The 26,748-nt window shown below is 45.0% G+C and overlaps 2 protein-coding genes across 2 annotated transcripts in view; both read left to right on the top strand.

The window, feature by feature from the left end:
* The window catches only part of LOC103634279 (putative methyltransferase At1g22800, mitochondrial), a 32,207-nt gene extending 11,975 nt beyond the window's left edge, over nt 1-20,232 (top strand). Inside the window, 5 exon segments of the mRNA XM_035961250.1 lie at nt 18,709-18,761; nt 19,055-19,119; nt 19,214-19,261; nt 19,654-19,842; nt 19,969-20,232. Of these exon segments, the coding sequence (XP_035817143.1) occupies nt 18,709-18,761; nt 19,055-19,119; nt 19,214-19,261; nt 19,654-19,842; nt 19,969-20,046 (433 nt within the window). The 3' untranslated portion in view covers nt 20,047-20,232.
* Nucleotides 20,233-20,280: 48 nt separating this feature from the next.
* Nucleotides 20,281-22,480, top strand: LOC103633121 (ADP-ribosylation factor GTPase-activating protein AGD3). Its single transcript, XM_020541354.3, has 5 exons — nt 20,281-20,321; nt 20,533-21,102; nt 21,336-21,385; nt 21,960-22,175; nt 22,257-22,480. Exons 2-5 carry the CDS (start codon nt 20,580-20,582, stop codon nt 22,416-22,418), a joined length of 951 nt encoding a protein of 316 aa, XP_020396943.1. The 5' UTR covers nt 20,281-20,321; nt 20,533-20,579; the 3' UTR covers nt 22,419-22,480.
* The last annotated feature ends 4,268 nt before the right edge of the window (nt 22,481-26,748 follow it).

The raw sequence follows: 26,748 nt of genomic DNA, 5'->3' as shown, positions 1-26,748 counted from the left end.
CTTGAGAAGTTCTGTCATTGGTCTTGCTATGCTGGAGAATCCTTTGATGAAGCGGCGGTAATACCCTGCCATTCCTAGGAAGCTTCGAACTTCACTGACGTTGGTTGGCTGCCTCCATTTTGATACTGCTTCCACCTTGTAAGGGTCCACTTCTATCCCTTCTGCGGTTAAGATATGCCCTAGGAAGGCTATCTTTTCCAACCAGAATTCACATTTACTGAGTTTAGCATAAAGTTGGTGTGCTCTGAGTTTTCCGAGGACAATCCGAAGGTGACACTTATGGTCTTCGTGGTTCTTGGAGTAGATAAGGATGTCGTCAATGAAGACTACGACAAACTTATCTAGCTCTTCCATAAACACTTTATTCATGAGGTTCATGAAAAAGGCGGGTGCGTTTGTCAGTCCGAACGACATCACTGTGAATTCATATTGCCCGTACCGGGTGACAAATGCAGTTTTTTGGATGTCTGCTTCCTTAATCCTCAATTGGTGGTAACCAGACCTTAGGTCTATCTTGGAGAAGTACTTGGCTCCTTGAAGCTGATCGAAGAGGTCGTCAATCCGAGGAAGTGGATACTTGTTCTTGATGGTAACTTCATTTAACGATCGGTAATCAATACACATTCTCATGCTTCCATCTTTCTTAGAGATGAATAGGACTGGTGCTCCCCAAGGTGATGAGCTGGGACGAATGTATCCCTTTTGCTGAAGATCTGCGATTTGAAGCTTCAGTTCTGCTAACTCGGTCGGAGCCATGCGGTATGGTCTCTTCGCGATGGGTGCCGTTCCAGGGATCAGATCTATGTAGAACTCCACTTCTCTTTCTGGTGGCATTCCTGGCAATTCTTCTGGAAACACGTCCATGAATTCTTCTACTACTGATATACTTTCCGTTGCTAGATTGAACATCATTGGGTCACTGGCGGGTGGCTGTGCCTGACAAGTGACTGACTTTCCCTGCTGGTCGGTGAGGAGGACTGTCTTGTCTGCGCAACTGATGATGCCTTTGTGTTTAGTTAGCCAATCCATCCCTAGGATCACATCAATTCCTTTGGATGGCAAGACGGTTAAGTTTGCTAGGAATACTACCCCACTTAAAAGGATTCTGACTTGGGAGCATTTGAGCTGGCATAGAAGGTCGGACCCTGGGGTTCGGGTGACCAAGGGAATCTCTAGAGGAGTAGAGGGAATGCCATACTTTTCCACAAAGCTAGTGGCTATGAAGGAGTGGGATGCTCCAGAATCGAAAAGTACGGTAGCGGGTTTAAATTCAACAAGGAACTCACCGAGTACTACTCCCGGAGCCTGCTGAGCTTCCTGGGCATCGACGTGATTTACTCGTGCCCTTCCTTGGTACGGGGCCTTGTTCTGCTGGCTGATGGCGGAAGGTGCCTTGGGGGCGGATGCCGAGGTATTCTTGGGGCCATTCACCGAGTTGGAGTAGGCGGGTCCTGGTGGCTTCAGCTGCAGACAATTGTTCTTGAAGTGTCTGGGATCACCGCAGTGCCAACATGCATTTGCTAGGGGTTGGTTGCTTGCCACTGAGGGGGAATGGAAAGAGCTCTGACTCTGCTGGCTGAATCATGACGGGGTGGGTCCAGCTGGTCTACTGAAGTTTGGCCCCTTGGGTGGAAACCCAAATGATCAAGTCTTCTGGTGCCGGTCCTGCTGCTGTACCCGGAGAACCTGGAACTTTCTTTTGAGATGCCCTTTTTCTTCCTCCTTTGCCCTTTCAACTTGCATGGCCTTGTTGGAAAGGTGAGAGAAATTGAGGAAGTCTTGGCTAGCCAAAATTGTCTTGAGTTCTGGCCTGAGTCCCTTCAAGAAACGGGCCATCTTCTTGCCCTCGGTACTGACATCATCTGGCGCGTAGCGGGCTAACTCTGTGAACTTGTGCACATATTCGCTGACAGATCTTCCGTCTTGAGTCAATTCTCGGAACTCGTCCTCCTTAAGCTGTACAAGTCCTTGGGGCACATGGTGCTCCCGGAAAGCCGCTTCAAATTCCGCCCAGGTAGCATCTCTGATGGTGACGTTGAAGGTGTCCCACCAGGCTAAGGCCATCCCGGAAAGTTGGTGGGCAGCCAGTTGAACACGCTGATTTTCTGGGCAACCAATGGCTTCCAGCTTCCTTTTGATCGTGCGCATCCAATCGTCTGCATCGAGGGGGTTTCTTGATCCGGCGAACGTGGGAGTTTTGAGTCTCAGGAAATCCCCCATTCTGTCTTGTGGTCTTCCACCATTCGGCCGTTGATTTTCCAGATTTCGAGTGAGGACCTCGATGAGTTGGGTTTGATTGGCTAGAAATTGGGCTAGGTTTAAGGGTAGTGGTGGAGGAGTAGGGAGGTGGGTTTCACTTTCCTCTGTAACGGCTTCCCCTTCAGCTCTCAGGGGAAACCCTGCTCCAATCCCAGAGGCGGTAGGCGTGGTTTTATCCGAAGCCATCTGCCAGGGAAGAGAGTTACTATTATGCACATGCAAATTGTTTTCAACCAAGTTATTTTATTCATTACACCAGCACATTACAAGCATAAGACTACTACAAGTGGAACTACACGAGAGCGTTCCCCGAGGTACTACCGAACTCCTTCTCTAAGGTGTCCCCAAATTCCTTGAGAAGATCATCAAGGCTTGCTAGGGATATATCCTCAGCGTCGGACCAATCATCTATTCTGGGGGGAGGTGGGGCTAGAGGGGTCTTCTTCTTCTTCTTCTTCTTCTTCTCTGTTTGGCATCCTCGGTTGGTGGTCTTCTTCTGGATTTTCTTTTTTGGGGGCGAGCTTCTTTAGCTTCTTGTCATAGTCCATCTTTAAGGTTCGATAGGCCTCACAGGTGTTGGCTTCCTTGCCTTCTGCTATGTCGAGACTCTCCTGGAGGGATGCCTTCTCTTGCTTAAGCTCTTTGACCTGCTGCTCTAGGCTTTCCACTCGGGAGCTTAGGTGGGTGCAGTGGGAGGAGAGCTAATCGTAGTGGTTGTCGAGGGTGTGGAGGTATCCGGCCATGTAGACGATAGTGGGGTCATCTTCTGTGGGATCTCCTCCTGACAGAGCCTGGAGTCTTTTCCTCCAGGTGGGGGTGTTTTTGTTACTGGGTGGGAAATATCGGAGGGGGGTCTCAGAGATCTGTGATGGAACCTCCCAAGTAATTAGGCCCACCTACAGTTGTCCTTGTCCAACAGACATCAGACAACCCTGTAGATGTTCCTAAATCACTTGACAAGTTCGGTATCTTCTTTCTTGCCTTTCCAGGAACGTTTCACCCGTCTTGCAGACATTACAGAACATCGGAGATATAGAAATGCGGAAGCTATTACATAAACTTACATTTATTTAGAAAGTAATATCAAGTTACTTATTACAGACCAGAGCTATAAAACAAGTGCTGAGTAGTATTATTACACATACCAAGGGAGGCAAAAACTCCTCCCGATAGTTTTAAATCAAAAAGTCCTATATGGAGGACCACGTCCTCCCGCATCTTCACTCTTGTTTTTCTTCATTTGACACCACCTTGGAATAAAAGCAACAAAAATTTGTCGCTTCCTCACCTAAAAACAATGGAGGGATAAACCCTGAGTATGGAATTACTCAGCAAGTCTTACCCGACTAAGGAAAAGACTCTCAAGGGTATGCTGGATAAATAGGAATCAAGGAGAGGCTTTAGCAAGAATCAACTTAGATACTTTTGCAGAAATAGCTTACTAAAGTGAGTCCTTACTTTCAATATTTTAACGCCAGATTGAATATTAATAGACACTGTTTGCATCTAGTCTAATTTCATCATCTCATCAATACAACATCCTTTTTATTCATAATGTTCACATCCTGACTTAGGTTGTCGGGAAGTGACCAAGTCTTCATAACCGCGAAGGTACAGCGATCCAAATCGATTATACTCAGCTGAGGATCTCCAATCACACGACATATGTAGCACTTAACCCTTGCATATGTCAACCCGCCACCGGGGTTCTTAAGACCAGATCAGGTTCACGCAAACCGAGAGCACAGATACACCACCGTCCAGCCTCTTGCCACGGAGGGTACACGCTACTCTCGCCACCGCTCCACGCCCATTTCGTGTTATCTTATTCTGGCCTTAGTCTGCCCGAGGCAAGGCTTACCCATGACGAGGCATGTGACCAGTTAAAGGGTCCTCGATCAGCACGCCTACATACACGTTCAATCCTTAATCAACCTGGGTAGAACATCACCTGTTCCTAACCCAAGTCTCAATTTAAGTATTTCCATCCTTAGGATTGTTTCTGTTCCTTAGGATGAAAAGAGCATCATAGGGAACTTTGCAGTAAGATCCCACCATTGCTCCAAACGAAAATATTCTTGCAGGTAGAAGCCATCCTTTCACGAGCTAGGCTAAGGACAACCTCTATCCACAAGATCTAAGCGAGGCTAAGCATTTTTGTAAATCATATTTTGATACTTCACAGAAGTATCTATAAAGGTATGGATATCAAGGAAAGCAATGCATCAAAGGGTTCCAAGCAATTCCTATGAACCTAATGCACATTTCACTAGACTTAAAGTGTGCAAAAATTATTTAAAAACACAAGGAAAGGGTTGCATGCACCAGGGCTTGCCTTCGTTAGTAGGTGAGTAAGGCTCAGACCCGCAGATGTCGAAGTAGAGCCAAGTCCCTGCCTGAGATTCCAAAGGTGGTGGTGTCTTCTCTTCAGTCACTTCACTCTCTTCTTCGTTTTCTAAATATAACCATATAGGTATATATATAAGAATGAATGCCATGTAATGCTCATGAGAGTGTGAAGATAATAAAGATTTATTATCTAAGTCTTGAATACAACTTTCCTTCACGGAACTCCGAGAACTTAGGGTTTCCAGAGTCAGTAAAGGAGTTCAAAGGGCAGGGGGGTTTGGGTTCTAGTTATCAAACATGGTCCAAATCAATTCAAATTCTACCCATGGCTTTTAAGTATTGTTTTAAGTTCATATAAAAAGTTTGGGCATTTTTGGACGTATTATTAATTCTCTAAAATTCCAGAACTATTTCTTTAAGCTATTTTAAATGCCTTAAAATTCCTTATTTAAACTAAAAATCATGAAACTTTTTTTTATTAAATACTATGGAAAATAAGAAGCCCAGGAAAATTAGTTTCACAATTTAAGGATTTTTCTACATTTTTCTATAATTGTTTTAGCTCTGGAATAAAAAGAAAAGAAAAAGGTAGCAACAGTAGTGGGTTGATTTCAGCCCAACGGCCCAGTTCAGAGGGGAAAAGCGCGCGCGCCCGCGCCCGCTGTGGAGTTTTTGCAGAAGGGCCCTCGGGTTATAGACTAACTGGATACACGTTCGTTCACTGTTCCTCTGTATCACTGACAGTTTACACGGGGGTCCTCCAAGTTCTATTTCTTTGCAGACCAAGGTCCACGACGACGTTCACGCGCGGCCGAAGTCCGGCGAGCTCCAGGACCGGCCGATTGGGGCTATGACCAGCGCCTAGCTTCGGCTTAAACCAGATTCAGGACCTAGAGAACGTTTCCCCTAGGTTAATTTCAGGAACGACACACAGAGACGCCCTGACCATGGTGACCGCGGGTGAGGCGGATGATCATAAACGTTCTCGGCGATGGGTGGTGGTCTAATTCAATTGGGCGGGTCTAAGAGCTTTAGGAGGGCCTAGGGACGCTAGAACAAGCAACAGAGGGACTTGGACTGACCTGAGTTGAGCTGGCCGCGGCGAGGTCTTTCCTACGGTGTTCTTGCGCGGATTTGGGGAAAGTTCTAAATTCGCACACCCTGGTGAACGATCGAGGCTAATTTTTGGTGGCTGGACGCTTAACTACCTTACGGAGCTCGTGGCGGGGTCAATTTATAGACGTAGCGAGCGGCGGTGACGAATTCGGCCGAGCAGTGCTAGCGACCGGAGGAGAGACAAGCTCTGTGCGTGGAATAAGTGGCTTTCACCGTGGCAGTTACTCCGGTGATCACCGGACATGCACCCAGTGAGTCACCACGATAAGGGCTAGCGCTTAAGCACGTGGCGCGCAACGACGACAGCTCGACGGCGGCGAGGTTATCCGATCGACCGATGAGCAAGGGACGTACGACGAGCCTAGCCACGGCAGAACCACGGTGATGGCACGGTGGCCGCCGATTAACCGGGGCTTGCCACCTCAGTGACACTTTGACACGTCGCCGGTAACTTTTGCCGTGGCCGCCGACGTCTTACCCGAGCCACCGCGACATCCTTATCGCCGGCGAGCCAATCCTTATCCACGGCGCGATTTTACTGAAAACCGATGAACAGTGCACCGGATTCAGTGGAAAGCTTAACTGACAGACCAAGTTGGAGCCCTATTTTCTCCAATTTTTATGTGAAACCTATGCCAACTTTCTGCAGCAAAGTTGTAGAGCTATAAACCAGCAATAATTCGGCTATAGGGCTTGAACTCATTTGAGCACTAGATCAAGGTTGAATTCATACTCAAAGTTGGCTCTGTTACACGGACATCTGAATTTCAGACTGAATCAACCTGACAGCTTGACTTCAGGCCTGATTATCTCCAATATTTTCTTAACAACAATGCTCACACTCTTAAGCAAAGTGGTTCACCTATAATTGGGCTATAATTTTGATGTGGTGACCTAGGGCAAAAACCCTTTTGTTTAGAAGTTATAAGGTCACAAAGATGAGCACCTCACACTGAAATTCAGACTTAGTCAAAAGAGTTCAAATGTGGCTCTTTTGCAAATAAGTCCAAACTCAGGGTTTTAGTTTGCAAATTCACATATGAGTGACCCAAATGACTTAAGATACTTTATTAACTTGGTTTTTGCACTTTAGTCCAAATGTGCATCAATTTTGCACATAAGCCCCTAGGTTTTAGTTTTAGGGTTCTCCAAGGTTCCAACTAGGGTTTTTGGTATCCCAGGGGTATAAATGTGATTCAAATTTATTTTTGGGGACATTTTATAATTATTTCCCTAAAGCCTTTAGGTTTTCTCAACTTGGGTTAGGTTTTACCCCCTTTAATCCTATTTAGGGTGAAGTTCCCTATCCAGGGTTCTATTTGCAAAGCACCAGAACAATACAACTTGTTTGAAATTTTTACCTAGTAAATGCACTCTAGGTGTGTCAAACATATGCAATGCCAATGCTTATGATGTTATGCTCAAATTTTAGTTATAGTAACACCAGGGGTGTTACATCCTTCCCCCCATAAAAGAATCTCGTCCCGAGATTAAAAATCCTAGGGTAAGTAATGGAAAAGGAAACGTGTCACATTTTTATTCCCTTATTTCTGGTACAAGGCAGGGGTGATGTGGGGGTCACTTCTTTATTACAACAGCTATACATATGCTTTACAAATTACAAGAGGCTAAAAAGCCTGGGAAATTCTTATCTAAAAAGTCTTGAGTTTCCCATGTAGCCTCATCTTCAGAATGTTGGTTCCACTGTATCATATAGAACTTGATAGTTTTTCTTCGGGTAACCCTGTCCTTTTGATCCAAGACTAGAATAGGGTGCTCAGAGTATGTCAAGTCCGGTTCAAGGACAACACCTGTTACTTCAATGGTTCGATCGGGAACCCGAAGACACTTCTTCAATTGTGACACATGGAACACATTATGTATAGCAGACAAAGTTTCAGGGAGTTGCAGTCGATACGCCACTGGTCCACATTGCTCAAGTACTAAGAATGGACCAATGTACCTAGGTGCAAGCTTCCCTTTAACCCCGAAACGCGATACTCCCTTCATTGGTGAAACCTTTAAGTAGACACAGTCTCCCTCAAGGAAATATAAGGGCATTCGTCGTTTGTCTGCATAACTCTTTTGACGAGCTTGGGCTTTCTTCATATTATAAATTATTTTCTGAACCTTTTCTTCCGTCTCTTTCACCATATCAGGCCTGAAGAAGTATCTTTCACCAGGTTCAGACCAATTTAGCGGAGTACGACATCGTCGTCCATATAAAGCTTCGAAGGGTGCCATCTTGATACTTTCTTGATAGCTATTATTATATGAGAATTCCGCTAAGGGCAAACATTCATCCCATTTCTGTGAGAAGCCCAGAACACATGCCCGCAGCATATCTTCAAGTATCTGGTTCACTCTCTCAGTCTGTCCACTGGTTTGAGGATGATAGGCCGAACTGTGGAGCAACTTAGTACCCAGGGATTTATGAAGTTCTTCCCAAAATTTGGATACGAATTGCGATCCACGATCCGACACTATGGTCTTCGGAACACCGTGCAGACTAAGAATACGAGCAATGTACAATTGGGCATAGACAGTAACTGGGTGATCTGTCTTGACTGGCAGAAAATGAGAAATTTTCGTAAGCCGATCAACAATAACCCAGATAGAGTCATACCCTTTTGTAGTCCTGGGTAATCCCACAATGAAGTCCATACAATATCTTCCCATTTCCATGCTGGGATATGTAAAGATTGTAATGGACCAGCAATCTTTATGTGTATGGCCTTGACACGTTTACAAGTGTCACATCTAGCCACATAGCGTGCAATTTCAATTTTCATCTTTGTCCACTAATAAAGATGATGTCAGCCAGAAGAACACATAAGGTTACATGTGTGCAATTTGCTTCTTCTGATGACACTGTACTATCTGAGTCTGTTGGGTGGGCGACAATTATGCAACTTTACCCAAATAGAATCAGATGCACCATCTTGGGTAAAACACACAGAAAGAGGTTTACCAACAAGTGGTTGCAGTAAGTTCATAGCACACGAGACGGGTGTGAATGTCGAATAACATCACAGTTGACCCGTGGCTAAGCAGAAAATCCAAGTCCCTAAAAGGTGATATAGATTCGAGAGAATCACCAGCGGAGGGATCAGTAGAGACGGACTTTGCAACCAGTCCATTTTATCCAGCACTAGTCATGGATCGGCATGATCACACATGCAGGAAAAACACGCGTGAGACGGTCGAGGCACGACTAGAGCGATGATTAGGTGGCTACTGGTCGACTTAATTTGATTTTGGTAAGTACTTTCTTTAAGGTGGTTTGAACCAAAGTGAGTTTAGACAACTCGATAAAACGATCTCTAAACTCAGCATGCGTTCATTGGGCAGTTACAAGTTAGTCAAAACCAACTTGTTGAACTACTTTTGACGTTAAGCAAATCCTCTCCATACCATTGGTAAGCCAAGGGTTGAGAGTTCACTCTTTGTTAACAAGAAATCCTGCACTTGGTTAGAAATCTATTTGGTCATGTTGTTCATCCGTTTTTCTCATGCGAGATAAATTATCCACTTGGTTAGGGAATACATGGATTAAATAAGAGAGCGAATGAACAAACTCCTGTATTTCAACAACAGGGGAAACAGATCTCTATTTTGAGAGCTAATCAGTTGTTTTCTTACGCTAAAAAGCTCCAAGACTTCACCTTTATACAAAGGATGTAAAGGGAACTTGAGTAGTCACTACCAAGATCAAAAGAAATAAGACCACACATGAAAGTGGTATGCCCTTTTGATCCAACAGAAATGACAGAGGTTGCTTGATCTCTTTCACAAACAACATAGAACTTATTTCAAGGAAAGGTCAATGGAAGATAACACATCAGTGTAATTTTATAACGGATCATGACTAGAGACCTCGATACCGACATGCGCCAAGCAGCAAAATCTTGTGTGCACATTCACAGGAGGCTCTCAGTTTCGCCGCGGTACCATAAGTTCTTAACCATGACACCATTACAAAATTAGCACCAATAATGAATCTCACGAGGTAAGAACAATTTGTGCAAAGATAACATATTGATATAGTCTAATAATGGATTATGACTATTAACGGTGATACCAACGGATGCCAAGTAGCGCAACCATGTGTGTGCATCCACAGGAGGCCCTCGGTTTCATCGCGGTGCCATCGATTTTAGTCATAACACCATTGCTAGACGTAACCAATAAGAAATCTCATGCGACACCAATGGATTGAGCAAAGGTGACTATATACAAAGAATTACTCCACCTGTAAAAATGGTTACAAGTAGAGTGCCAAATAGATCATGGCCCAAGGCATGGCCATAATCTAAACTTGATGAAAGAAGTATGATGGGAGACTGTTAATTCAGCCCTAAGTATATTTCTATGCCCATCATAGAGATCACAAGGTCAAGGATTAAGTTGGTATGCCTTCGATAGATATGAAGAAACCAAAGGCATCAAATTCAAGAAAATGGTCGGACATGTCTTTCCTAGGTTGGGTTAATAAAGCAACATGGCGATCCACAAGGAGAGGCCAAATATACTAGAGACCACAACCTGTATCAACTGAACAAGAGAATGGTTCTAGGAGGAGACATGACTTGAGATCCTTGTTTGAAGTCTAGGTACTTAAGGTCCGACAAAGAAATTATCTAGGCATTTATTTGTATGTGTTTGGTCATGGAGTGATAACGAAAAATTCAACTTTGGGTCGGGTCATGGTTCACTAAATACGAATATAGCCTAATCTTGGGTTTAGGAAATCAAGTTACCAACTCTCTCTATTGGCCATAATTCAACCTGATGGTTCTCATATCAGGGTTGAGAATTGCTTTACGCTGGGCTAACCAGTTTATGCCCAAGATGACATCCATGTCTTGGCTTTTCAGAACAATCATATTAGCAGGAAAGTCCCGTCCGGCCAATGTTACGGGCACTTGGTAAGCCACTTCTTTTTACTTTTGGTAGCTTTACTGTCGGGGGTAGAAGACCATTCGTCAACCAACTTCATAGAGGGAGGGGGCCTGAAAAGGTCCAGTTCACCATCAAGTGCTTCTCCTGCTACATGAGAAGGTCCGGCTTCCATCCCGACATGATCCGCAGGGACGTTCGGGTGCAGTTGTGAATACAACACATGAATTTCTTCATGAAGTGTATAGACATGTAGGTTATCCATGGCTAAGCTAAGCTCCTCCACACGGGCTCGAGCTTTGGCTTCCTTAGCCCAGGCGAGTGGACGAGAGTTAACCGTCCAATCGAGCGCTAGATCTCGTTTCGCGAGTTGGTCTTGCAAGTAGCGGATGGCTGCATCCGCGACCCATAGATCACTCCTGTGATGGAGTTCTGATTGAAGCAGTTCGACTTGTGCTTCCAGATCCCCGATAGGATCGTTGCTACCACTGCTACTTTCTTCATGTCTTAGGACAAGTTAATGGCGGGGTATACCAATGGGTCTAGTAGATTTGCGCGCGGTCTTTCTGATGCGCGACAACATTTCACTAAGGGGGAAAACTTTATTTAGTATAGTTCTTAGCATGACGCATGTGTAATTACAGAATCAACCTTAGTTGATTCAACCTTCTATACATTGCACTCTTCCTATCTGGTCTTTAAAATAAACTCTTCAGAATAGTTAGGTAAGAAGAGAAGAGAGTTTCTAGGTAAGACTTTTAGAAAATTCTTTTGAAGATGCCTCATAATATCTGCAAAGAAGGGCTATGCTCCGATACCAGCTGTGATGGAACCTCCCAAGTAATTAGGCCCACCTACAGTTGTCCTTGTCCAACAGACATCAGACAACCCTGTAGATGTTCCTAAATCACTTGACAAGTTCGGTATCTTCTTTCTTGCCTTTCCAGGAACGTTTCACCCGTCTTGCAGACATTACAGAACATCGGAGATATAGAAATGCGGAAGCTATTACATAAACTTACATTTATTTAGAAAGTAAGATCAAGTTACTTATTACAGACCAGAGCTATAAAACGAGTGTTGAGTAGTATTATTACACATACCAAGGGAGGCAAAAACTCCTCCCGATAGTTTTAAATCAAAAAGTCCTATATGGAGGACCACGTCCTCCCGCATCTTCACTCTTGTTTTTCTTCATTTGACACCACCTTGGAGCAAAAGCAACAAAAATTTGTCGCTTCCTCACCTAAAAACAACGGAGGGATAAACCCTGAGTATGGAATTACTCAGCAAGTCTTACCCGACTAAGGAAAAGACTCTCAAGGGTATGCTGGATAAATAGGAATCAAGGAGAGGCTTTAGCAAGAATCAACTTAGATACTTTTGCAGAAATAGCTTACTAAAGTGAGTCCTTACTTTCAATATTTTAACGCCAGATTGAATATTAATAGACACTGTTTGCATCTAGTCTAATTTCATCATCTCATCAATACAACATCCTTTTTATTCATAATGTTCACATCCTAACTTAGGTTGTAGGGAAGTGACCAAGTCTTCATAACCGCGAAGGTACGACGATCCGAATCGATTATACTCAGCTGAGGATCTCCAATCACACGACATATGTAGCACTTAACCCTTGCATATGTCAACCCGCCACCGGGGTTCTTAAGACCAGATCAGGTTCACGCAAACCGAGAGCACAGATACACCACCGTCCAGCCTCTTGCCACGGAGGGTACACGCTACTCTCGCCACCGCTCCACGCCCATTTCGTGTTATCTTATTCTGGCCTTAGTCTGCCCGAGGCAAGGCTTACCCATGACGAGGCATGTGACCAGTTAAAGGGTCCTCGATCAGCACGCCTACATACACGTTCAATCCTTAATCAACCTGGGTAGAACATCACCTGTTCCTAACCCATGTCTCAATTTAAGTATTTCCATCCTTAGGATTGTTTCTGTTCCTTAGGATGAAAAGAGCATCACAGGGAACTTTGCAGTAAGATCCCACCATTGCTCCAAACGAAAATATTCTTGCAGGTAGAAGCCATCCTTTCACGAGCTAGGCTAAGGACAACTTCTATCCACAAGATCTAAGCGAGGCTAAGCATTTTTGTAAATCATATTTTGATACTTCACAGAAGTATCTATAAAGGTATGGATATCAAGGAAAGCAATGCATCAAAGGGTTCCAAGCAATTCCTATGAACCTAATGCACATTTCACTAGACTTAAAGTGTGCAAAAATTATTTAAAAACACAAGGAAAGGGTTGCATGCACCGGGGCTTGCCTTCGTTAGTAGGTGAGTCAGGCTTAGACCCGCAGATGTCGAAGTACAGCCAAGTCCCTGCCTGAGATTCCAAAGGTGGTGGTGTCTTCTCTTCAGTCACTTCACTCTTTTCTTCGTTTTCTAAATATAACCATATAGGTATATATATAAGAATGAATGCCATGTAATGCTCATGAGAGTGCGAAGATAATAAAGATTTATTATCTAAGTCTTGAATACAACTTTCCTTCATGGAACTCCGAGAACTTAGGGTTTCCAGAGTCAGTAAAGGAGTTCAAAGGGCAGGGGGGGTTTGGGTTCTAGTTATCAAACATGGTCCAAATCAATTCAAATTCTACCCATGGCTTCTAAGTATTGTTTTAAGTTCATATAAAAAGTTTGGGCATTTTTGGACTTATTATTAATTCTCTAAAATTCCAGAACTATTTCTTTAAGCTATTTTAAATGCCTTAAAATTCCTTATTTAAACTAAAAATCATGAAACTATTTTTATTAAATACTATGGAAAATAATAAGCCTAGGAAAATTAGTTTCACAATTTTAGGATTTTTCTACATTTTTCTATAATTGTTTTAGCTCTGGAATAAAAAGAAAAGAAAAATGTAGCAACAGTAGTGGGCTGATTTCAGCCCAACGGCCCAGTTCAGAGGGGAAAAGCGCGCGCGCCCGCGCCCGCGCCCGCTGTGGAGTTTTTGCAGAAGGGCCCTCGGGTTATAGACTAACTGGATACACGTTCGTTCACTGTTCCTCTGTATCACTGACAGTTTACACGGGGTCCTCCAAGTTCTATTTCTTCGCTGACCAAGGTCCACGACGGCGTTCACGCGCGGCCGAAGTCCGGCGAGCTCCAGGACCGGCCGATTGGGGCTATGACCGGTGCCCAACTTCGGCTTAAACCAGATTCAGGACCTAGAGAACGTTTCCCCTAGGTTAATTTCAGGAACGACACACAGAGACGCCCTGACCATGGTGACCGCGGGTGAGGCGGATGATCATAAACGTTCTCGGCGATGGGTGGCGGTCTAATTCAATTGGGCGGGTCTAAGAGCTTTAGGAGGGCCTAGGGACGCTAGAACAAGCAACAGAGGGACTTGGACTGACCTGAGTTGAGCTGGCCGCGGCGAGGTCTTTCCTACGGTGTTCTTGCGCAGATTTGGGGAAAGTTCCAAATTCGCACACCCTGGTGAACGATCGAGGCTAATTTTTGGTGGCTGGACGCTTAACTACCTTACGGAGCTCGCGGCGGGGTCAATTTATAGACGTAGCGAGCGGCGGTGACGAATTCGGCCGAGCAGTGTGGCGGCCGGAGGAGAGACGAGCTCTGTGCGTGGAATAAGTGGCTTTCACCGTGGCAGTTACTCCGGTGATCACCGGACATGCACCCAGTGAGTCACCACGATAAGGGCTAGCGCTTAAGCACGTGGCACGCAACGACGACAGCTCGACGACGGCGAGGTTATCCGACCGACCGATGAGCAAGGGACATACGACGAGCCTAGCCACGGCAGAACCACAGTGATGGCACGGTGGCCGCCGATTAACCGGGGCTTGCCACCTCAGTGACACTTTGACACGTCGCCGGTAACTTTTGCCGTGGCCGCCGATGTCTTACCCGAGCCACGGCGACATCCTTATCGCCGGCGAGCCAATCCTTATCCACGGCGCGATTTTACTGAAAACCGATGAACAGTGCACCAGATTCAGTGGAAAGCTTAACTGACAGACCAAGTTGGAGCCCTATTTTCTCCAATTTTTATGTGAAACCTATGCCAACTTTCTGCAGCAAAGTTGTAGAGCTATAAACCAGCAATAATTCGGCTATAGGGCTTGAACTCATTTGAGCACTAGATCAAGGTTGAATTCATACTCAAAGTTGGCTCTGTTACACGGACATCTGAATTTCAGACTGAATCAACCTGACAGCTTGACTTCAGGCCTGATTATCTCCAATATTTTCTTAACAACAATGCTCACACTCTTAAGCAAAGTGGTTCACCTATAATTGGGCTATAATTTTGATGTGGTGACCTAGGGCAAAACCCTTTTGTTTAGAAGTTATAAGGTCACAAAGATGAGCACCTCACACTGAAATTCAGACTTAGTCAAAAGAGTTCAAATGTGGCTCTTTTGCAAATAAGTCCAAACTCAGGGTTTTAGTTTGCAAATTCACATATGAGTGACCCAAATGACTTAAGATACTTTATTAACTTGGTTTTTGCACTTTAGTCCAAATGTGCATCAATTTTGCACATAAGCCCCTAGGTTTTAGTTTTAGGGTTCTCCAAGGTTCGAACTAGGGTTTTTGGTATCCCAGGGGTATAAATGTGATTCAACTTTATTTTTGGGGACATTTTATAATTATTTCCCTAAAGCCTTTAGGTTTTCTCAACTTGGGTTAGGTTTTACCCCCTTTAATCCTATTTAGGGCGAAGTTCCCTATCCAGGGTTCTATTTGCAAAGCACCAGAACAATACAACTTGTTTGAAATTTTTACCTAGTAAATGCACTCTAGGTGTGTCAAACATATGCAATGCCAATGCTTATGATGTTATGCTCAAATTTTAGTTATAGTAACACCAGGGGTGTTACAAGATCTCTCGGCTATAGTTTTGGCACAGTTGTTTAAGGGTTTTTCGGGCAACGCCCTGGCAAGTGTCTGGGAAGCGGTGCCCGATGAAGGTAATTTGGAAGGGAGGGTGGTTTGGGTAGTTCCGGCTTTCTCCCAAGTAGACCGCCATAGAGCACTTTTCTATTCCATTTTCACGGTACTCCTTCCAGACATATTCGGGCTTCTTGCGGATCCCCATGCGTAGCGCGCAACTCCGAAGAAGGTGAGGAAAGCCTTCCTCCTCTGAGCAATAGGACGTCCTAATCACCCAGGGGTTTTCCATCTGGTAGACGAAAAGAAAGGTCTATTAATATCGGGGAAAAGGGGAAAGAGTGTTTCTTAGGGGGTAAGAGGTGTTTTCTTGTTAAGGCAACTTTTAAGGTCAGGGCTGTGGTCTACGGCCAGTCCTATAGGCTCTGATACCACCTGAAGCGTCCCGATCCTTTGGGACTCAAATGTGATACAATTACTAGTCCCAGGAGGCTAGTAACCACATTCATTACTTCAAATAGTTACAGAGTCTGAATAATGTTATTACAATACCGGGGATACAAGCTCGAAAGTGAGCCGAAAAACATAAAGCGTAGTGGAAGATAAAATAGCCCAGGCCACAGGCAGAACTGGGTGAAGACACAGCCCCATCAATCAAGCATAGCAGAAAAGAAGTCTTCAGCTGCTGAAAAACATAAATAAATCTAGGTGAATACACTAGGTATTCCGCAAGCCCACCCGGCTCTCGTAAAGAGAAAGTGACCTATATGGTACATGCTTTATATGGTGGAGTTGAAGTCACTCATACTTTTTCAGAGAAAGGCAGTATTCGTTGTTTATGGTTTTCCCAAGACAATAGAAGTAACACTTGCTTGACCACCACTGAGCTTCCCGCTCCCGTGGTACCACTTTCTTTTCAGAACATACACACACATTTCCCTGTTCCCGGTTGTAGTAGAAACACTAATTGTCATACCATACCAGACTCATCCATACCAGTGGACACGGACTATTCGAATAGGTTTAGACTCTGCGCAGAGGGGTACACTTTACCCACTAGTCCGGCTCTGCGATCTCATGGCCAATGAGATCCGAATCCGAAACTCTTTCCTTCCTTGCACGTCCGAACCTTAACGGTTATACCGGAAGGAGTTAGGCCACCGCCATGTCCAAACCGGACAAAACATTCCCCCTCCTTATCCTCCCGGTGCTCCCCAGCCTTCATAACCCTGGGGTTGGACCGTACGAGTTCAGATCGAGTGGCTGCCCACACAGCCTCGAGTGGTTGTACTTTTTGTGAGTACAGGTAATGAAAGATGACAAACCGGTCCTTATACGAGAGGACAATCCTTCTGCTCACGCCTAAACCAGCTGAGCCAACACCTTAGGCCCTCCCCTAAACCAGGGAGTCCCTGATCATCCTACTCACCAGGTGATGAGGGTGAGTACCCTTCATCGCACACTTTTGGAAAACATTCCACTTGTACCCTTTTTACTTGCCCCATATCTTTTAAATCAAAGTAATAGTTAATGCGGGCTCTCTCATGCTCACCATGCAATTCGATTCCCATAATCCAGGCTTAGGCAGTGGTAGAGAGAAATAGGTAAATAATGCATCAAGGGAAGGATGGACTTGCCTTCGTCGAAGCTTTCCTGGCACAAGAGGTTTATCTCGGAGGGGTCGGGTTCTTGCCCTTCTTCCGGAGCTAAGAGTTCCAGAGGATCGAATCCCTCTTCCGCTAATCAAACACAGATAATAACAATACATCAAACATAGTGACCTTTGTGGGGTGTGCAAATTTTTATACTTTATTATTTTTGTGCCCTATAATTTATTTAGACAATTTTTGGTGCATAAAATATTAGCATCTAAATATATATGTGAAAATGGGAAAAAGAAAAGGGAAAATAAAAAGAGAAAGGATTTTCCAGCCAGATGGGCCGGGGGGGGGGGGATTTCGGCCCACTTAGCCCAGCCGCGCGGGGCGACGGTGGGGGAACGACGCTGCGGCGCGGGCCCGCACGCCAGAGAGAGAGGGGGGGACGGACGGCGTTAACGACACGGAGGGAGGGGCGGGAGCTCGACCGGGGTCCGGTCGGCGGCGAGCCCCGCGATGGTTCTCCGCCGTCGGTCCAGTTTTGCGGTGGGGAAACGGTGGCGGAGCATGGGCGGTTGATGGGGGTCACGGGGGTCGGGTGAATTTCGCCTGCGGGGGCCTATGGCGGCCGGTCCGCGACACGGTGGCGGGTGCCCACGGCGATGATGCCGCCAGTGAGGTTGCCGGCCACAATAGAGTGGGAGAAGTGGCGTCCCGTGACTGTGAGAGTGTGGCGGAGCTCTTGGCATAGCTTAATTGGACAGAGGATTGCTAGAGAGGGAGAGGGGAGCTCACCGGAGCGAGGAAGGGAGCACGGCGGCGCTAGCTTGAACGGCTCGGGGAAGAGGGCAGTGGGGGTGGCCGGAGCTGTGTGGCGAAGACGGGGCTCGGGCGGGTCCTTTTATAGGCGCTCGGGGGAGGGAGGGGGATGGAGGAGACGGCGAGCACCGACGAGCTCGCCATGATGGCGGGAATGGCGCTAACGCCGATGCGATGGCTCAGGCAGGCGGGGGGGGGGGGGGGGGGTGAGGGGACGACTCAAGCATAGTGGCGGGGTTATCGCGGAGGCTGGAGAGCATTAATGGCGAGGCGACGAGGCGAGGGGGCACTCGGCGACGGATGCGCCGGTGAGGGATGGGCGAGGGGGATGAAACCGACAAGTGGGCCCTGGCTGCCAGCGAGAGGAAGCGGCGCGAGAGGGAGGGGGATGAGGCGCTGACGGGCGGGGCCCGGGTGTCAGCGGGAGGGAGCCGCGCGCGGGTTGGGCCGCCTGGGCCGGGGAGAGAGGCGGGGAGGCGCGGGTTGGGCCGGAATTCGGCCCAGCCGAGGGAGGGGGGGACTTTCCTTTTTCTTTTCTTTTTCTAATTCTAATTCCTTTCTTCTCCTTTTTCTATTTTTGTTTCTTTTTCTTTGGAGACCAAAAATATTTTCTAAGTGATCTTGGGTGACAAATATAGTCTAGGTGAGGTGCTCTAATTATTTCAAGTGTATGCACATGAGAAGGGGTTCTAAGGGTAGGGTTAAGGAGAAAGGTAAAATAGGGGGGATTAGGAGGTTAGGGCTTCAAACCTTAGGTGGGATTTTGGGATGTTACACTTTAACCTTCCAGGAGTTGATGTTGATCAGTATACCGTTAGATACAATAATGGTTTGTAGAAAAAAGAAAGCTTCAGTTTCTGATGAGTGTTGTGTATTGTTCATCTTCCTTTTTCCTTACAATATTACATGACGGTAGAATAAACGTGTATTTCGACTTGTATGCCTGGCTTTTGTGTGGTTGATGTTACATCTATCAAGATAACAAATATTTATTCCTGTATTTAATTTAGAAATAATTTGCTATAAGAGTTCATTCAATATCAACGAAATACACTGATTTTGATTATGGAGATTTACGAGTTACCTACCCATGCTGATGGTTTTGCTACTTCTGTCAACTAGCTTTGGAACTTGTTGAACATCTTAGAGCAGTGGGGGAAACAAATGCTCTCTTTCAAAGAAATCCTGTGAGTATCTTACATATCATACTTTTACAGTGTTCACACAAATAAAGGCTTCTCTAACTCCCCCTTGAACTAAATAGCATTTGTTAATAACTAGGAGCTTCACAGTGCTCGATCTTCATTTGAGCAAGCCTGTTTCAACCTGGTACAATTTGCATTGTCCATTACTTTGCTCCTTACTTTCTGAGCTTATATGCTTACCATGCCATTATTTGCCATGTCCATGTTAATTTGATCAATATGATCATATTTCTTTGATGTAATTTAATTCTGATTTAGCTTAAATTGGACAAATACCTACCACGAACAAGGGCCAAGGGGTACTTTGCAAAGCATACCATGGGTATGGGAATTCAAAGCTATTATAAACCTTTTTTAGATAATGCTAGTTATTTGAGAGAATTCTGGTCATCATCACATCTGAGCTCATGGAAATTTAGTTTGTCTCACTACCGGTTCATTTGTAAATTTGTAGTTACTGTTCTTTAGATTTATGCAGAGGCTAAATGTAAACACAAACTTAATTAATATTTATAGGATGGTGAACAGTTGTATGGGATCTGTGAAGCAATTGATGAAGAAAAGGATCCAGAGTGCTTGATGCTTTCTTTTCATGTAGTGGAAGTTGTCATGGAGCTGTTTCCAGATCCATCTGGTTTGGCAGCACAGTTCACAGGGGACGTTTTTGAGATTCTGAGCAAGTATTTTCCTGTCTACTTCACACACGTATGCTAATTGACCAGTTTGATTGTCAATCCGTTTTCTGTGCTCTATCGTTCTGTTACTCAGTAGGTCTTGATCTTTCTTTCTCCAAAATGGAATCGTGATTATGTCTGTCATTTATGTATGCAGGGAGTGGGTAATGGTTTGGACACTACACAGGAAGACCTCTCTATAGCATTGATGGTATGGATGTCCTATTTCACTTGATTTATTTATGCTTTCAAGTTTCGATTTCCTTTTTTATGATTCCAACTAAAGATATGCTTAACATTACTGAACTCTCTGTAATGGAGGAGTTGTAATTTTCTGTTACTAGATACTTGCCATGTTTGTTGGTGAGGAAGGCTTGCTGTTAGTGCATCTTCTTGGCTAACAGTATGTTTGAATACTTGCAGCACGTTTTTTGTTCAACCCAATTTTTTGAGCCTTTTGTCATCCCTTTGCTTCTTGACAAACTTTCTTCCTCTCTTCCATTGGCAAAGGTAAGCAGCTCCACTTTCTGCATTGCTCCTACAGAGCAATTTACTATAGTGAATGCCCTCAGTAATCTCGTAGTGCTGATCTTTTATTTTCAGTTTGATTCCTTAAAATATTTGGACAAATGCATTCGCTTCTATGGAGCTGATAGAATGGTTAGACATGCATCAACTGTTTGGTACAAGTTGAAAGAAGTGATTTTTAACCTTTCTTTAGATCAATTATTAATATCAGAGGCTCTGAATTGTTTGAAGACTGCTATTATGTATACTGATTCTTCTGATAAAGATCTTTTCATTAATTTGATCTTGTTGGATGAGGATATTGTGAACAAGATCCACTCTGTATCAAGCGTGGAAAAGACCATATTGAGTTCATTAGAGGACCTGTCCCAACTGCATGCACTTGGAAGTGTTATTTCTATCCTTGCTGAATCGTCTACATATTTCTGTACTAGAGTTCTTCAAGAGCACTTTGCACACTTGGTAGATATTGTGGGAACCAAAGCTGACTATGAATCCTGGCAGTTGAATAATTGTAATGGATCATCTTCTGCTCCTGTCAACTATGGAGCACTCTATTTATCTGTTCAATTGCTTTCATCCTGTAGAGAAGTGGCTTTGGTATCTTATGAAGATTTTTCTTCTGTTAAATTAGCAAAGGGTTCCTGGTGGCTTATCTTGCAGAAAAAGCTGGAGCAGTTAATCCATCTCTTTCGATCCATTTTTACTATAGCTTCTCAATCTATGCAGCCAAATTTCAGACAAGAATATGTCTCTTGTGCTAGTAAGTTAACATCTTATGGACCTGATTGGTGTCGTCACATTTGTCTACACTACATTTATGCACATGTGTGATCCCTTCATATAACTCCATGTTGCCAAAGTTACAAATTCACAAATACTAAATGCACATGGTGTCAACTCTTTTCCACTTTACCTATTTTGTGTTAGTGTCTGTATTTGTTGCATTATGAATTAAGTTATACATTCTAATTTATGGTTATAAATGGTTTGCAGTGAAGGGCTTGCTAACACTAGCAACATTCCCGGAACAATATATTAATCAGGTAACTCTTAAACTATTTCTCTTTGTATTATGGTGTTAATGTTTTGCTCTAGTAGTTACATATCTTATTTCTGCTTTTAATCCAGTAGTTGGGAGAGGTGATCTTTGCATGAGTCCAGTTCTCAGTGCTCAGCGCACCTTTGCAGTTACTTTTTCATATACTGATGATCTTGATTATTATGAGAAAATAATTAGATTGAGTTATCCCGACGTAACTAAGAACTGATACCTTTTTTGAAATAGAATGAAATTATATTACATGGATCAGTTCTATAACAAAAGACTCTGTTGATTTCGGCTTACACTAATATTATCTAGACGACTCACTGGCTAGTATTTACCTCATCGATCAACTCTGTCACTTTATTTTACTTTTTCTTGTTTTGTTACTGGCATTATAGCAGAAAAATGTTATGTCAACTAGCCATGGTTACTAAGATTTCTTTGTTTCTGCTTTGCTTCATTAAGACACACAATTTTTCTTGTTTCTTCAATGTTTCTTTTCTTCTACTTAAGCTACTCATAAATATTGACAAAAAACTTTTCCTTTGACCTGTTTTTAAATTCTTCTCCAGGTTCTTGCTTATGCACAACAATCAAGAGAAAGGGCAAACAAGGAACAAGCTTCTCTTGTCGAGAGGATGCATGAGTACAAAAGGCAGATAGACCGTGAGACTCGGTCTTCTATAAATGGTTTGAATGATTCTTATAATGGTGATGGAATACAGACTATTGGCAGAAGTTCACATAAACAGATCGAGGCAGTTATGCAGTCAACTTCAAAAGGCAAGGTAAGGCACTAATACACTGGAGATTCAAAGCAGGTTTACAGTTTGAAAAACAAAGTTAAATTCGTAATGTACTATTTCCAGGTTCAGACCATTCGTCAAGGTTATCTTTCGAAAAGATCTTCAAACTTGAGAGCCGACTGGAAAAGAAGGTTCTTTGTACTTGATAGTCGAGGAATGTTGTACTACTATCGGAAACAAATTACTAGGCCACCTGTAGGTCTCTGTTGTAACATTCGCTGTTGAAATGCTCATTAAATTGGCACAATATTTTGTTCCATGATGCATGATATATATATATTTATTTACATCAACCATTAAAGTTGATGCTGACCAATCAGATCTGAGGTTCTGCTTTAGAATTATTTCACCCACAAAAATCTACACATTGTAGGTACACCACATGTTTATGGTGCAGTCTGCCTTATTGAATCTGATTAAGATTTCAATACTTCATGAACACATCTGCTATTTATGCAGGCAGAGAGTGCAGTATATCAGATGATTTTATGTTTGTCTAATTTTTTATTTCTGTAATTTTTATTTTTTTATGGAAAAGGGATAAGAACGTGGGTACCGTCGAACTTAATGTATAGCCCACGTACACCCACGCAGGCCACATAAGTTCGACGGCCACACGTCCCCGTCGAACTTACAGTAAGAACGTGGGTACCATCTGAAAGGGAATTAGGCTTACACCTAGTCCCTAATTAATTTTGGTGGTTGAATTGCCCAACACAAATAATTGGACTAACTAGTTTGCCCAAGTGTATAGATTATACAGGTGTAAAAGGTTCACACTCAGCCAATAAAAAGATCAAGTTTTGGATTCAACAAAGGAGCAAAGAGGCAACCGAAGGCACCTCTGGTCTGGGGGCACCGGACTGTCCGGTGTACACCGGACAGTGTCCGGTGCACCACCGGACAGTGTCCGGTGCACCAGAGGACTCCAACTCGAACTCGCCACCTTCGGGAATTTCGCAGGCCGCCGCGCTATAATTCACCGGACAGTGTCCGGTGCTCCAAGGAAGCGCGGCCTTCGGAACTTGCCAGCCTCGGGAACGCACAGCAGCTGCTCCGCTATAATTCAACGGACATGTCCGGTGTGCACCGGACTGTCCGGTGAACCAGCAGAGCAACGGCTAGTCGGCGCCAACAGCTACCTGCGACGCATTAAATGCGCGCGCAGCGCGCGCAGATGTCAGGCACGCCCATACTGGCGCACCGGACATCCAACAGTACATGTCCGGTGTGCACCGGACATCCAGGCGGGCCCAGAAGTCAGAAGCTCCAATGGTCAGAATCCAACGGCATTGGTGACGTGGCTGGGGCACCGGACATGTCCGGTGTGCACCGGACTGTCCGGTGCGCCATCGAACAGATAGCCTCCACCAACGGTCAAGTTTGGTGGTTAGGGCTATAAATACCCCAACCACCCCCACATTCATTGCATCCAAGTTTTCCACTTCTCAACCACTTACAAGAGCTAGGCATTCAATTCTAGACACACCAAAGAGATCAAATCCTCTCCAATTCCACACAAGGCTTTAGTGATTAGCGAGAGAGATTTGCCGTGTTCTTTTGAGCTCTTGCGCTTGGATTGCTTCTTTTCTTTCTCACTTGTTCTTGTGATCAAAACTCCATTGTAATCAAGGCAAGAGGCACCAATTGTGTGGTGGCCCTTGCGGGGAAGTTTTGTTCCCGACTTTGATTTGAGAAGAGAAGCTCACTCGGTCCGAGGGACCGTTTGAGAGAGGGAAGGGTTGAAAGAGACCCGGCCTTTGTGGCCTCCTCAACGGGGAGTAGGTTTGCGAGAACCGAACCTCGGTAAAACAAATCCGCGTGTCACACTCTTCATTTGCTTGCGATTTGTTTTGCGCCCTCTCTCGCGGACTCGTTTATATTTCTAACGCTAACCCGGCTTGTAGTTGTGTTTATATTTGTAAATTTCAGTTTCGCCCTATTCACCCCCCTCTAGGCGACTATCAATTGGTATCAGAACCCGGTGCTTCATTAGAGCCTAACCGCTCGAAGTGATGTCGGGAGATCACGCCAAGAAGGAGATGGAGACCGACGAAAAGCCCACTACAAGCCACGGGAGCACTTCATCGGAAGAGTCCCGCACCAAGAGAAAGGAGAAGAAGAACTCCTCCAAAGGGAAGGAGAAGAAGTCTTCTTCACACCACAAGGAGAAGAAGGAGAAATCCTCTTCTCACAAGACACGTCGGAGTGGGGACAAGAAAAAGAGGATGAGGAAAGTGGTCTACTACGAGACCGATTCTTCATCGCCATCCACCTCCGGCTCCGACGCAACTTCCATCACTTCTAAGCGCCAAGAGCGCAAGAAGTATAGTAAGATCCCCCTACGCTACCCTCGCATTTCTAAACATGCACCTTTACTTTTCGTCCCATTAGGCAAACCACCAACTTTTGATGGTGAAGATTATGCTAGGTGGAGTGATTTAATGCGATTTCATCTAACCTCACTCCACAAAAGTATATGGGATGCTGTTGAGTTTGGTGCACAGGTACCATCCGTAGGGGATGAAGACTATGATGAGGATGAGGTGGCCCAAATCGAGCACTTCAACTCTCAAGCGACAACAATACTCCTCGCCTCTCTAAGTAGAGAGGAGTATAACAAAGTGCAAGGGTTGAAGAGCGCCAAGGAGGTTTGGGATGTACTCAAAACCGCTCACGAAGGAGATGAGCTCACAAAGATCACCAAGCGGGAGACGATCGAGGGGGAGCTCGGTCGGTTCCGGCTTCGCAAAGGGGAGGAGCCACAAAACATGTACAACCGGCTCAAAACCTTGGTGAATCAAGTGCGCAACCTCGGGAGCAAAAAGTGGGATGACCACGAGGTGGTTAAGGTTATTCTAAGATCTCTTATTTTTGAAAGGGAAATGTGCCCTTGGGCCATTTCTAAGTATTATGGTGATTGAGTGCCAACACAAGTGCTTAAATGTGAGTTTATGCCCATGGATGAACAAAGTGCAAATCATGAGTAAAGGTATGTTTCTAAGCCTTAGTACATTGGTTTTGTGTACTAATATACTTGTCTAAGTGTTAGAAACAGAAAGAAGAAGAAAAGAAGATAGGTGCAAAAAGCTTGGCTGTGTACAGCCAAGACTCAGCTCGGTCTGGCACACCGGACTGTCCGGTGTGCACCGGACAGTGTCCGGTGCGCCAGGCTGACTCGGCGTGAAGAGGCCGCTCTCGGGAATTCGCCGACGGCGTACGGCTAAAATTCACCGGACTGTCCGGTGTGCACCGGACTGTCCGGTGTGCACCGGACTGTCCGGTGAGCCAACGGTCGGCCGGGCCAACGGTCGGCCGCGTGATCTGCGCGGGACACGTGGCCGAGCCAACGGTCGGAAGGGGGCACCGGACTGTCCGGTGTGCACCGGACATGTCCGGTGCGCCAACGGCTCCCAGATCTGCAACGGTCGGCTGCGCTGTTTAAGGAAAGAAATCGGGCACCGGACAGTGTCCGGTGTGCACCGGACTGTCCGGTGCACCCGACGACAGAAGGCAAGAATGGCCTTCCAGATTTGCTCTCAACGGCTCCTAGCTGCCTTGGGGCTATAAAAGGGACCCCTAGGCGCATGGAGGAGAACACCAAGCAACCTTAGAGCATTCTTGATCATCCACACTCAGTCTTTGCGCATTCGTTTGTCATTCTCAGTGATTCGAGCTCCGTTCTAGTGAGAACTTTGAGATAGTCTTTTGAGCTTGATTCTTGGCCGTGTGTGTGCGCATTTTGCTGTGGATTTGTGTGTGTTGCTTCCCTCCCTTACTCCGTACTTCTTTGTGAAATTCAATTGTAAGGGCGAGAGACTCCAAGTTGTGGAGATTCCTCGCAAACGGGAAAAGATCAAAGTAAAGAAGAACACTGTGGTATTCAAGTTGATCATTGGATCACTTGAGAGGAGTTGAGTGCAACTCTCGTCCGTTGGGACGCCACAACGTGGAGTAGGCAAGTTTTGTACTTGGCCGAACCACGGGATAACCACCGTGTCATCTCTGTGATTGATTTCTTGTGGTTATTGTGTCTTGGCTCCTCTCTAGCCACTTGACAATTATTGTGCTAACGATTAACCAAGTTTTTGTGGCTATAAGTTTAAGTTTTACAGGATCACCTATTCACCCCCCCTCTAGGTGCTCTCAATTGGTATCAGAGCCGTTCTCTTCAAGAAGGGACTAATCGCCCGAAGAGATGGATCCTAAGGGAAAGGGGATGGTGGTCGACAATAACGAGAAGGAGTCTATCTTCAACGAGCCGAAGAATGACAAGTCTACCGACTTGGGCTCAAGCCACAAGCGCAAAGATGGGAAGAAGAAGAAGACAAGGCGCATCAAGGAGATCGTCTACTACGACAGCGACGAATCCTCTTCTTCCCAAAGGGACGACGACAACGACTACAGGAAGACGGTCAATTCGAACTTTTCATTTGATTATTCTCGTATTCCATATAGTTCGAATTCGCATTTGCTTTCCATTCCTCTTGGCAAACCTCCACACTTTGATGGGGAGGACTACGGATTTTGGAGTCACAAAATGCGTAGTCATTTA

The sequence above is a fragment of the Zea mays genome, chromosome 7 (genome assembly GCF_902167145.1).
Source record: "Zea mays cultivar B73 chromosome 7, Zm-B73-REFERENCE-NAM-5.0, whole genome shotgun sequence".
Lineage (NCBI taxonomy): Eukaryota > Viridiplantae > Streptophyta > Magnoliopsida > Poales > Poaceae > Zea > Zea mays.
This window is presented reverse-complemented; position numbering and strand designations above follow the sequence as displayed.

Coding starts and splice junctions, on each gene's coding strand:
- LOC103633121 (XM_020541354.3), top strand. CDS start 20,580: ATGTATACTGATTCTTCTGATAAAGATCTTTTCATTAATTTGATCTTG. Junction 21,103..21,335: donor AGAATATGTCTCTTGTGCTA/GTAAGTTAACAT, acceptor AATGGTTTGCAG/TGAAGGGCTTGCTAACACTA. Junction 22,176..22,256: donor AGTCAACTTCAAAAGGCAAG/GTAAGGCACTAA, acceptor TACTATTTCCAG/GTTCAGACCATTCGTCAAGG.